This window comes from Spermophilus citellus (assembly GCF_964194105.1).
Source record: "Spermophilus citellus genome assembly, chromosome: 2".
In the NCBI taxonomy this organism is placed as follows: Eukaryota; Metazoa; Chordata; class Mammalia; order Rodentia; family Sciuridae; genus Spermophilus; species Spermophilus citellus.
In genome coordinates, this window is record NC_138183.1 from 241,797,637 (window position 1) to 241,810,655 (window position 13,019).

Consider the following 13,019-nt stretch of genomic DNA (forward strand, 5'->3'; position numbering starts at 1 on the left):
GTCAGTTTTTGAAGATACATGTATCTTATAAGTTTTACATTTGTTTTGTTTTGGTTTCATTTTTCTAGTTTAAATGAAAGATTAAACCCAGTCTCCATTACTCCATATTGATTGGTAGAAGAAAGAAATATTCAATATATATTAAGGTGAGCTCTGAAAATATTCTTTTCATCCTTTTAAAAATACTCTTCTTTGCTAACACTCTCACATACATATCAATGTGAGCTAATGTTATTGAGTTTTGTTTTAAATGTCAAGATTCACATCAATTTTCATTTCTGTTCCAACCCTGGCTAAGACCAATTCCAACAAAGCCCAATTAACAGGGGATATGTTTAATCTTTGCAGTGTGCTTCAGCTGTGATCCACAATGACTGCAGTGAGAAGCCAAGAGTCATGTCCCTTGTTATTCACATATCTTTATGGATAAATTGAATTTTCATATCCCAAACTTCTCTTCCTTTTTCTTTAGATAGGAAGAATCTATAGTTTTCCTCCCTCTTTGTAATGCTCCCTAGGAAAGTTATATGTAATCTTTGCAGATTATTTTGCCTAAATCATCTGAGAGATTCAGAAAATTGGCTGGATTTTCCCACTAATTGTCTGGGACATTCTACATATTCCCCAGTAAGAAATATAAATATAGAGTCAACTCAAAGAAAGGAGAAAAATAACATAAATGATCTGTACATTCCTGTGTAGACCAAAACATTTTAAAGATATTCATAACAAATGAAAATATTTTGAAACTGGCTTTCTCCCAGTAAAATGAACATGTCCAAAGCCATGATGGAATTTTAGAGGACATTAGTGCTAAAATGTAGGATTTTTATTTTAGATTATTACTCAGATAAAATATACAGCAGACCTGAGGCTAAAATGTATCCTTTTGTTCATACTTGTGCATTAAATGTAACTGTTCTCATATTCAAAAGACATCTGAGCTCTTATCTTATCTGAAGTCACATAACTAATGAATGACTAGAATATTTGGAATCGGAGCTTCATGTGATGTGAATGACATATATACCTTTTATTTTATATGGAAAACCCATAATGATCATGATACTATAATGACATGTTGCCTGAGCAAAGATAATAATTCTTTTGGATAATGTCCATTAACAATTTATCAAAATTAAAATCTGCTATGACAAGAACAGAGGGGAATTTTCATTCAAAGGGACATGGATCTAAATTGACAAGTTGACATGTTTAAAAATACATTATATTTGTACCTATTTCCTTACACCTAAATCAAGATATAGAACATTTTTAACACCAAGGAAAGTTTCCTCATGCTTAGTATCCCCCAAGCCCACCACTGTCTCCAGCCTAAGTAAATTTCCTAATCCCTTAATCCCGACAAACAACATCTTTCTGCCATCAGGCCACTGATATTTCCCCAGAATTCTTTTTTAATTTTTCTTGAATTCATTAAAGTAGAATCACACAAAACTTACAGTTAATTTTGCATCTTTAATTCAGCACATTGCTTTCAAAATCCATCCATGAGTTTGTTTTGTTATGTGATTTTCTATTGCATGAGTGTACCAAAATTCTATAACTATTCTCTTATTGATGAATATTTGAGTTTGGGCTTAATAGGGAAAATATAGTATGAACTCTGATACACAAGTATATTTGCAGATATGTATACTAGTTTTTTTGTTTATGGATTTGAAAATAGGATCGCTGGATCTTAGGTTGTGTAAAATTTAACTTTAGAAGAAGCTGTCAGCTTTACAAACTTATTATAGAATTTTGCATTACCAACAATTGTGATGTATGAAGTTCTGGTTTTCTCAGCATCCTTGCCAATATTTGATATAGAAAGTATATTCTGAGTTTTTAAATTAGAAATTGGAGATAGAAATAAGTGGTATCTCATTGTAAGTTGAATTATTATTTATCTGATAATTAATAATAGTGATATTATTCCAGATACTTGGTCATCAATATATGGTCTTTTATGAAGTTATGAAACTTTTGCCCAATTAACATTGATTGTTTTCTATTTTATTGATTTTTAAAAATTTCATATTTTTTGTAATTAAAACTAGTTTTTTCAGATTTTATTCTAGAAGTCTTATTATTTTGACTTTTGTTTATATTTCTTTGACACAGATTCTGCAAGGATATAAAAGATAATTATGCATCCACTAAGAGTGGCAGAAAGTTCTCAACCACCCCAAACTTTCACATGTACAAAACAGATTTTGATGTAGGACACAAGATGGGCTAGAGAGTTCAGACACCTAGTGTAGCATCTAGGGTCACTGAATACTGCTAAGACACAGAAGGGAGCAAAAGGACATACAGCCAGCCTCTGTTGGGGACAAAAATCCTTGTTCTAATTTTCCTGTATATTTATATATCAAGAAATTTTGAATTTCATTTTGACATTATAATATGCTATGGAGACGAGGTTATTTTAAATTGATCCTCTTAAGACTATTAATTGTTATTATTCATTTTTAAATTTTTATTTGAGAGAGAACTTAACATGATGTGCCTCAGATTGCAAACTCTACTTAAACTTAAGTATGTTTGTTGCAGAGAAGTTGCCTAACATGTACAAAGACTTGGGTTTAGTCCCCAGTACCACAATAAGTAAATAAATAATAACTAACTGTAGATGTTAATGCAAATATCACTTAATATTTTCTTCTATTCTAGACCCCTGGCATCTTTCTCCTATGGGCCAGATGGTTCAGGGGATGGAATTGTACAGAATTTGTGCAAATATATTTCTTGTTCCCTGTTTGTATCCTATCTGGGATTCATTCTTAATTTTCCTATGGCTGTGATAGTTGCATCACTACCAGTTGCCAGAATGTGAATACATCCCAAACCTCAGTGAACTGGTAATTTTCATCACAAAATCTCTTGAAATTTCTCTTTCCCTGGTAATTCTTCCAAAATCTGCTTTATGAAATTACACTGTAATATGTGTATTTTAGTGGTCATACAAAGTCTCAAACAGGCTCCATACTGATTTCCTAATCCCTTCTCTGATTCCACTCCAGTTCTCATCTCACATATACCAAGAACCTCAGCCTGGATGGTTCTGCCTTTGTGTCCTTTTCTATACACAATTGTTGATTTCCCTTAAGTCCTGTCACTAACTACTATCAGGGACTGGTAAGGCACCCTGTCTTTCATAGATCATAGTCCTGTGCACCAAGTGTCAGATATCTGAGAACATAGGTTACAAATGTTTTCCAGTTTCCTGTGTTTTCAGAAGTGGTTGATAAAACTCAAAAACCTAGTTAACAGCATTGGCAAAGGTAGAATAATGACAATTATTCTACTCTCTATTTCTATGAGTTCAAGTTCAACTACATTAGATTCCATGTTTAAGTAAAGATCATGTGTTATTTCTCTTATGTGCCTGGCTTAATTCAGCTGGCATATTGTTCTCCAGATTTATTCAGATTACAGCAAATGACAGGAGTTCCTTCCTTTAAAGCTGTACAGTACTCCATTGTGTTTATATGCCACATTTTCTTTATTCATTCATCTACTGATGGACACTTACATGGTTTTCATTGTTTGACTATTGTGAATAAAGCACCACAGGAGTACAAATGCCCCTTCTAATATAGATTGCAGTCCCTTTGGAGATGTGTGTGTGTGTGTGTGTGTGTGTGTGTGTGTGTGTGTGTGAGAGAGAGAGAGAGAGAGAGAGAGAGAGAGAGAGAGAGAGTGTGTGTGTGTGTATACAAATATATGTATAGAAGTGGGATTACTGGGTCATATGGTATTTCTATCACTAATTCATGGGGGAACCTTCATACTATTTTTTACAACAGTTGTAATAATTTGCATTTCTACCAAAAATATGAGTTTCTTGTTGTCCAAGTCTATTACCACATTTGTTGTTTCTTTTAATAAATTTGGAAATAGCCATTTGGATAGGTATGAGGTAATAACTCATTACATTTCATAGTATTTACTGATGCTGAGTATTTTTTACATACCTTTTGTCCACTTATGCCTTCTTCTGATGAATGTATGTTCTCCTCCTCTAACTTTCAAAAATTTATTTTTTTATTTATATTTATAGAAATAATGCATAATAGTGGTCCTACATGCAAATCCTACATGATTGTCCTACATGCAAATCAATGAACATCAGATTAGCTTCACTAAGGCTGAATCAATAGGGTGACAATTGGTTTTCTCTTTTGTTCTATATTGCTTACATAGATAACATCTTTTTGTTTTGCATGTTGATGAATACCATTTTTTTCGGTATAGAAATAGAATGAATGACTTCTAATGATTGTGATTTATGTGTACTATCTCACCTTTTTTTTAGTATGTGTGCATATGCTGAGTACACAAACTCTGTTCTTTGATCTAATTTTAGTAAACAAAATACTATTTCTAACTTGTCACCAACCTATACATTAGATTCTCTATATGTTTTTGTAACCTTTGCCTAGCCTCCTGTATATTTTAAAGCATCCTGGATTACTTATAACGCCTAATATAATGTAATGCCACACAAGTAATTGTATATATACTATAATCTATTGTTTTCTATTTGTGTTGTTTTTTTTATTTCTGTATTGTTATTTTTTGTTATGATTGGTTCATATTTGGTTAAATCATAGATTTGGAACTGAATGGGAATGATCAGATGATGTACTGTAGTCACCGAGCTGTACCATACAATCCCCTGAAGGTACTCATAACTCACCCTTTTGCCTTTTTCCTCCTGACCTGACACCTTAAAAAGTAATATCTTAATCTCTGTCATCTCCCAGTGACAAAAGTAAAGCAGATTAAGAGACAATATAGGACAATTGTTAAGAGACTAGAAGGTGGATATAGATCAAATGGCTTTGAAAGCTGGTTCTAATCCCTAATAGCTTGGTGAACTCTGGCAATTTACTCACCATTTTCTCAGTCTCTAATGTATCCTAGTAAAAAATGGAACTTTTAGTCAGACATTCTGTAAAGCTATTGTGAAGGCTTAACTAAGACATGAAAAATGATATAGGACTAAGTATATGTGATTTATTATTATTATATGATTTTACTGACCACCACCTCAAAAATTCATCTTAACTGAATCAATCATTTGATAATATTTCACTCACATAACAAGTTTTTAATGTTATTCCAATGGAATATTTTATTCAAATTTTATTGGCTACACAGAAAACATTTATTTCATTATGTTGATATAAGCGAATACTCAAACTGATAGATTCAATTAAGCCCTAGAACTATTAAACAGAAAAAAAAAATCAGGAAAAAATGTCCCTGGAGAAACATGGGCAGTTGTACGGAGAAACTCTGCCTGAAAGGAAACAAACTCTATCTTTTCTTATTTACATAATCTCACTTGTATTAGAAATGTTCTAAGGTGCTGTCACTGGGATTGTTTTCTTTCACTTCTCACAAGAAAAATGATCAAAAAAGATGCAGTCTAATTAATGATGAAAGTCCATGAAAGTATAGTGCATGATCAATACTGATCCATGTGGAGAAACAGCAACCCAACGAAAGGGAAACAACATATAATGATCTTTTTTATACAAAATACGAAACAACTGGAACTTTACATTAAAATAATGATAATTACTTTTTCTTTATAAAAATATTACAATCCATGAAAACAAACAGCCAGAAATAAACTAGGAACAACTACTTCAGAAAAAGGGCCAACCTAAGGGCTTCTCTGAGTGGATGCAAAAGATTATCTTAACTGACACATCCACTGATATGGAGCAAGTGGACTGATTGAGACAAATATAGGTACCAATGAGGAACTAAGGATTACTGAAAAACAAATTGTATCAAGTTAATAGACTTAAATGTAGAAATGAGAGCATCCATGAGAGAATGGAACAGCAGTGTTCAGAATAGTTGTATTTGAGCAAATTCATATGACTGCTTTATCTCTTTACACATCAGGTAAACATTGTATATCAATTACAATTCCAAAGTACACCATAAAAATGGTAAAACCTGTAAAAACAAACAAACAGGAGTTACAGGAATACCAACACCTACACACAGGTGGAAAAGCAACCCTGGATTTTATTCAAGTGGGAGAGAAAAACACAGAAACTCTTGCCACTTCCCTCTGCACCACCTACTGTCCCTATTCCCACTCAGCCTTTTCACTTCCTTTGCTTGGTTTCTTCACAACATTCCATTGTGTTATAAAGTTGACTTACATATTGACATATAATGTATAACATATTCATTGACCTCTCTCAGGGAAGGTAAATATATGTTACTATTTATTGGTTCATTTATTAATTGATGTATTTTTTGTGTATGTATGAGTGTATGTACTTATTTATTTTTGAGAATCTGGGGATTGAATTCAGAGCTTCATGTATGCTTGGGGAATGCTTTACTACTACTGAACTACATCTTCAGCCCTTTTACTACTCTTTTTTTTTTTAATTAATCTTCTTAGAGTAGTTACATGTGTCTAGAATATATGACAACACATGGATATGTGGTTTAATGCATTTGTTCTTGCCATTGACTCTCAATACACACAGACCAAAAATTCATGTCCATAGTCTAATTTATAAGAATCATATTGAGAACATTAAGAAACAACATTGCATAAGTTTTTCCATATCCTTTCAAGGGCATATTTTACATCTTTGTTCCGAAAGCTATAGATCAAGGGGTTCAACATGGGGATGATCAATGTATAAAATATGGAAGCTACTTTATCAGTATCAAAGGAGTGACTGGATTTGGGCTGCACATACATAAATATCAAAGTTCCATAGAACACTGTGACTACCGTCAGATGGGATCCACAAGTAGATAAAGCTTTGTGCCTTCCTTCAGCAGAGTTCATCCTGAAAATGGCTACAAGGATGAGGAGGTAAGAAAATAGGAGTATCACAAGAGATGAAACCAGATTAAACCCAGCTGAAATCAAAATGATTAGTTCAATTTCTTGTGTATTTGAGCACAACAAAGATATCAAGGGGAGACTGTCACAGAAATGACTTATAATCTTGTTGCCACAAAAGGGTAAATTAAAAATTTTTATGGTGATTAGAAGAGAAATAAATATGCTGTAGAGATAAGGAATTGCTACCAGCACATGACATAGTCTTTGTGACATGATGACAGTGTAGAGCAGTGGGTTGCAGATGGCCACATAGCGGTCATAGGCCATTGCAGATAGAATAAAAAGTTCACAAATGATGAACACAAGAAAGAAAGCTAGCTGTGTGGCACACAAAAAATAGGAGGTTTTATTCTCATCCACAACAAAATTTACTAACATTTTGGGGCCCACAACTGTAGAATAACCAAGATCAGTGAGAGCCAGGTGTCTGAGAAAAAAGTACATGGGTGTTTGCAGGCTGTGGTCCACCTTGGTGAGGATGATCATGCCCAAGTTGCCCAGCACTGTGACCATAAAGATGATGAGGAACAACCCAAAAAAGGGAGCCTGCAGTTCAGGGCGTGAGTTGATGCCCATCAGAATGAACTCATGCACCAGGGTGAGATTGTGTTTTTCCATCGATGATTATCACAAAACCTATTTGGATACAGACATCAGCACAGTCAGAAACTCTTCAGAATTGTCTCCTGAGATATTTTGGGGTATATAAGCATGTGTGAATGAGATACATCCAAACTCTCGAATTTATGATATTTGAAAATAAGCATATTTTCACAAATAAAAAATATGTCTAAGTAGTACTATAGATACACCCAGACAGATTGGTTGTTCTGTTTGGCCTGATTTTATTTCCAAGGTCTAGGGATATATTCTAGGCATTATCCTCATCACACCTCTGTGGTAGACTACAATTGGCCCCCAATATTTGGAAGGCAGTTAAACTAGTAAACATTTGACTATATCCAATATTCAGCTCAAAATATTATTAGAACTAATGTTGAAAAACCCCAATAAGATATATAGGTAGATGGATAAATAATAGAAGTAAAATACAGCAGAATACAACAGACACTAGTATAGTAGTATGTAAAAACGTGGATGTGTAACCAATGTGATTCTGCAATCTGTATACGGGGTAAAAATGGGAGTTCATAATCCACTTGAATCAAATGTATGAAATATGATATGTCAAGAGCTTTGTAATGTTTTGAACAACTAATAATAAAAAAATGAAAGAAAGAAGTAAATGGAGACGTATGAATATATTTTAAAAGTTGACACAAAATTAAATTTTGTGTGTATTATATTGATTATTATTATTTTTTCAGTGTAATGATCCTTTTTACTCAGTGTTTAATACATCAAATACACATACTTAAATAATATTGGCAAACATTAATCTGAGGGGATTTAGTTATTGACTATAAACTTAATTAAATTTATTTAAATAATTCAAAGTACAATTAGTAATTATTTTTGGATCATTAATGATTTTTTAAATTATTGCATTATGGATATACACAAAGGTATGCTATTTATTGTTTTGCATTTGTCAATTATATAATTGCTACATCAGTGTCATTTATACATTATCTATGATAAGATGGGTTATTTAATTTGATTATATAAAATATTATCAACCTTGTATTGCAAAAAAATGCATAGAAACCTCTCCTACAAGGCAGCCCTTTGAAAGCCTTTAGGTCTGTGAATTTACAGCTTCAATATGCTTGATAAATATCAAATAGGTATCTGAACAAGAAAACAGATCACAGTGTGGATTACTTGACTTTACATGGAAAAACATCAGAATATAAGTGAGTATTTAGAGTTCATGCCAAGTGATATTTGGATAAGTAAAATCACTTACATAAAACTTATTATTTATACAAACATATATATGCACACATATATATGCATACACACATAAATATATACATACAAATATATGTATAAATACATGTGTGTATACATATGTATGTGCTTATATGTATACATGTGTATATATATGTATACACACACACATACATACACATGATTATTGAGAGGTAGGAATGGAAATTAAATAACTCAAGGTATAATAATCCAAAAGAGGAAAAAGAAGGTACAGAAAGAAATAGAAACTATACGTTTTACAATGAAAATTACAGTACCAGAAATCTCAGAGTTAACTATAAGCAAAAATAATGCACAATTTTATCACACTAAATACAAAGGTCATTATATGTAATGATACTAAATCAATTAAAATATTGCCTATAAGATTAAGACCTCTTGCTATCCTGCCCATACTTAATGCATATACATTTCCTGTATTAGAAATTGGGGGCGGGGGGGGGGGGGCTGGGGACATGGCCCAGTGGTAGAGTGCTTGCCTAGCATGTGTGTGGGTTGATCCAATCACCACCACCACCCAAAAAGAAACAAATCTGAAAATATGTATCATATTATATTATTAGAGAGATATCTGTAGTATACACAACAAAACAACATATAAATCTAAGCTTTGCTTGATTTTCTTTGATTGGTTTGGTTTGGTTTTGCAAACTTGATAGGATAAAAAAATAATAAATTGCATATGGTAAAAACCATAGTTTTCCTATGATGTAATGAAAGATTAAAGTGGTTTTTCTTACTGTTTCTGGAATTCTATGAAATAAAACAAACTGCTGTTTCATATATTATTATCTCCTTTTATTACTGATCATTGCTGCTTTTAAAATTATATTCTAAAATATTCCATTTATTTTGTTTGTCAAATTGCTCTACAAATTTCAGAACATCAGAATTTTTCCATCAACATAAAATTGGATATATAAAAGACTCCTTCCAGAGGTGTGTTTCATAGTTGAATGAGGGATAGAAGCTCCTTGTATACTATTCAAGGTGTAAAGACAGAATCAGACCTACAGATACAATTAAATAATCATTAAACACTAAACTATTCGGAAAGTCTCAAAAAGAAAATCCTAGGGAAACTAATAACTATTGGGAAGGATATTTCAAATGGAAAGCACAGAGTATACAATGAGAAATAATAATATTTGTCATGGTTTTACCATCAAATTAAAGTTAAATTTGCAAATGTTACTGAAAACTTGTGAATAGCTCAAAAACATCATCACATAAAATATTTTGGGTTTTTTACCTGTAATGATATCTCTATCTTGGCTCTGTCATATGCTTCTTATGTGACTTAGAAAAATTTATAGAGATTTTTTTTAATCTTTTGAGATTTGAGATGCCCTAAAGAATTGACAAGCAATTTGCTGATTATCCCTAAATGATTTGAGAACTTAATAGAATTCCTAGAACTCGTTCACTAATTGTCATGGACAATTTTATTCCCAAGTATATCAGTGAGGGTGTTTTGGGATTAGGAGTTCATTTTCTCCTTAGAAGCCAGGAATAATCACCACAGAATCATTGAAACTTCCTCATTTGCCTGTGCATTCAAAGGTATGAGCATCCCAAAATGATCAAATGACAGTCTTAGGATCCAATTCATTGTAACAATTGCCATGTCTCCTACTGGAAGCATTCCTTTCTCTGGATGGAAGACCTCTCAATCACTGAAGCATAACACCAGAGTAATATGAACCAAACCTCTTTCTGTTATATCAGAAGGGATAATAATGAGTGTTTCTAGTTCTTGACCTCTGGTTTCTGGCTCTTCAAAAAAATCATATATTGAGTTTGATTCGGAGAATATTTATTCTCCTGGAGAACATTGCCTACACCTTTTAAGGTGATTCCACCTACCTAGTACTATGACTGAATCTTTATGATACTGAGATTGAAAATACTACTATGTTCCTGAACCCTCTTTCCTAGGGAAAAAGGCTGACTGACATCCATAAAGAAAGTCATGCCAAAGACTTGGTTATCAAAATTATCTTCTGCTTAGTTCCCCTTTTGGTGTATATTCACAGGGGACACCAATATCTTTCTATAGAATATATGCTTCCTAAGCATATACATCGGGTTTTGGGGTTTTTGTTTTGTTTTGTTTTGTTTTGTTTTGGTGTGTGTGTATGATGATCACTACAGATAAACTAGTGAATGGAACAAAGAAATTCTTTGACTTTAAAATAAAATTTACCCCAAAGGAAGGAGAATTTATGCTATCTTGAAAATTTCTAATAATGGCATCTAAGTTGGAGTTGAAACTAAATACAAACTAATATCTGAATCATTGATTAGAGACAACTTTTGGTTTGAAAATTATTAATATTTTCTTCATTCTGTGCCAATTCCATATTTATTCTTGGCCATCCCATAGAGGCAAAATAAAAGTTTGATGCAATGCAAGTTAGAGTGAATATTGCGTATTACAAGATATATTGTTACCATATCCTACAATATTAATTTTTAAACAGAATATGTGCACACATTTTCCAGGTTCTCTGCAGGGCATTCTTCACTTCTTTATTCCTGAAACTATAGATCATGGGATTTAGCATGGGTATCACCAGAGTGTAAAATACAGAGGCCACTTTATCAGTGTCAAAGGAATGGCTGGACTTAGGTTGCACATACATAAAGAATAGAGTCCCATAGAATACCATTACAGCTGTCAGGTGAGAACCACAGGTGGAGAAGGCCTTGTACTTGCCTTTTGCAGAGCTCATCCTGAGGATGGTGACAAAGATCAGAATGTAGGAGACAAGGATTATCAGAAGAGATGAAACCAAATTGAAAGTTGAAAATATTAGAATGATCAGCCTAATTTCATGTGTGTCTGAGCACAGCAAAGATATCAAAGGCAGACTATCACAGTAAAAATGCCTGATGACATTTTGTCCACAAAATGGAGAAGTGAAAATTTTTATGATGGTCAGCAAAGATAAAAAGACACTGTAGAGATAAGTGATTGCCACCAGCACATGACACAATGCTTGTGACATGATGACTGTGTAGAGCAAGGGGTTACAGATGGCCACATAGCGGTCATAGGCCATTGTTGACAGAATGAAAACTTCACTAATAATGAACACACTGAAGAAGGTGAGTTGGGTAGCACACCAAGAGTAGGAGATTGTAGGTCGCTCAGCAACAAAATCTACTAACATTTTGGGTCCTGCGGCTGTTGAATAACCAAGATCTGTGAAAGACAAGTGTCTGAGGAAAAAGTACATGGGTATGTGCAAGTGTGCATCTATATTGGTGAGGATAATCAAGCCCAAGTTACCAACCACTGAGATCATGTACACAATGAGGAAAAGCACAAATAATGGAGCCTGCAGTTCAGGGAGGTCTGTGATTCCCATTAGGATGAATTCTTTCAGCGTTGTTAGATTGTGTTTGTCCATCTAGCCACTCAGGAAACCTATACTGAGAGTAAATACAAAATAATCATTAATTCCTGTTATATATGATGATATTACATTACTTTATGTATTTACATATGATATTTGTGTTATATACACATGTATACTTTATGCATAGGTACTCTGCATAGGTGTATACACACACACACACACACACACATGCACATGCACACATACACACACACAAATATATACACACAAATCATAAGATCATTCCAATTGCCTACTTAAGGACTTTTACAAAGTCTTCAACATTAAGAAAATGAAAAAATAGAATAAAATAAAAAGGTTAATTGATAATATCACCATACAGACAAAGGAATTATTCACCATTCTCTAAAATGCCAAAATGTTGTTCATTGTTAGTATGATAGTATCAAAGGTCAAAAAGTAACTGACAAAACAAAATGGAATTAACTGAATAATTTTACTATCAAGGGGATAATAATTTTATTATCAGTTTTTTGTTTAGAAATTGATATTCATACTGTGCCTATCTCCTATCTCATTTATTGTTTGTTTTTTAAATTGATACATATTTGAACATATTCATAGGGCACAATATGATATTTTAAGACACCTACAAAATGTGTAGTGATAAATTCACAGTAATTAGCATTTTCATCTCTTCAAACATTTATCCTTTCTCATGTGTAGAAGCTTTCAGATTTTTCTAGTTATTTTGAAATACTCAATAAGTTGTTGTTTACTATAGTTACCCGACTGTGCTACAGAATACCAGAACCAGTTCCTCCTATCTGACTGTATTTTAGTACTCATTATGT

The 13,019-nt window shown here is 32.9% G+C and overlaps 1 protein-coding gene and 1 pseudogene across 2 annotated transcripts; both read right to left on the minus strand.

Moving 5' to 3' along the window:
• Positions 1–6,583: 6,583 nt before the first annotated feature.
• Positions 6,584–7,522, minus strand: LOC308638853 (olfactory receptor 8K3-like; the record flags this gene model as incomplete). The annotated part of the gene is made up of 1 exon (XM_081276740.1): positions 6,584–7,522. The coding sequence occupies one exon, from the start codon at positions 7,520–7,522 to the stop codon at positions 6,584–6,586; it is 939 nt and encodes a 312-aa protein (XP_081132866.1).
• A 3,753-nt stretch (positions 7,523–11,275) lies between these two features.
• LOC308641876 (olfactory receptor 8K3-like) lies at positions 11,276–12,216 on the minus strand (annotated as a pseudogene). Its single transcript has one exon. The product of its transcript is annotated as an olfactory receptor 8K3-like (transcript).
• Between the last annotated feature and the right edge of the window lie 803 nt (positions 12,217–13,019).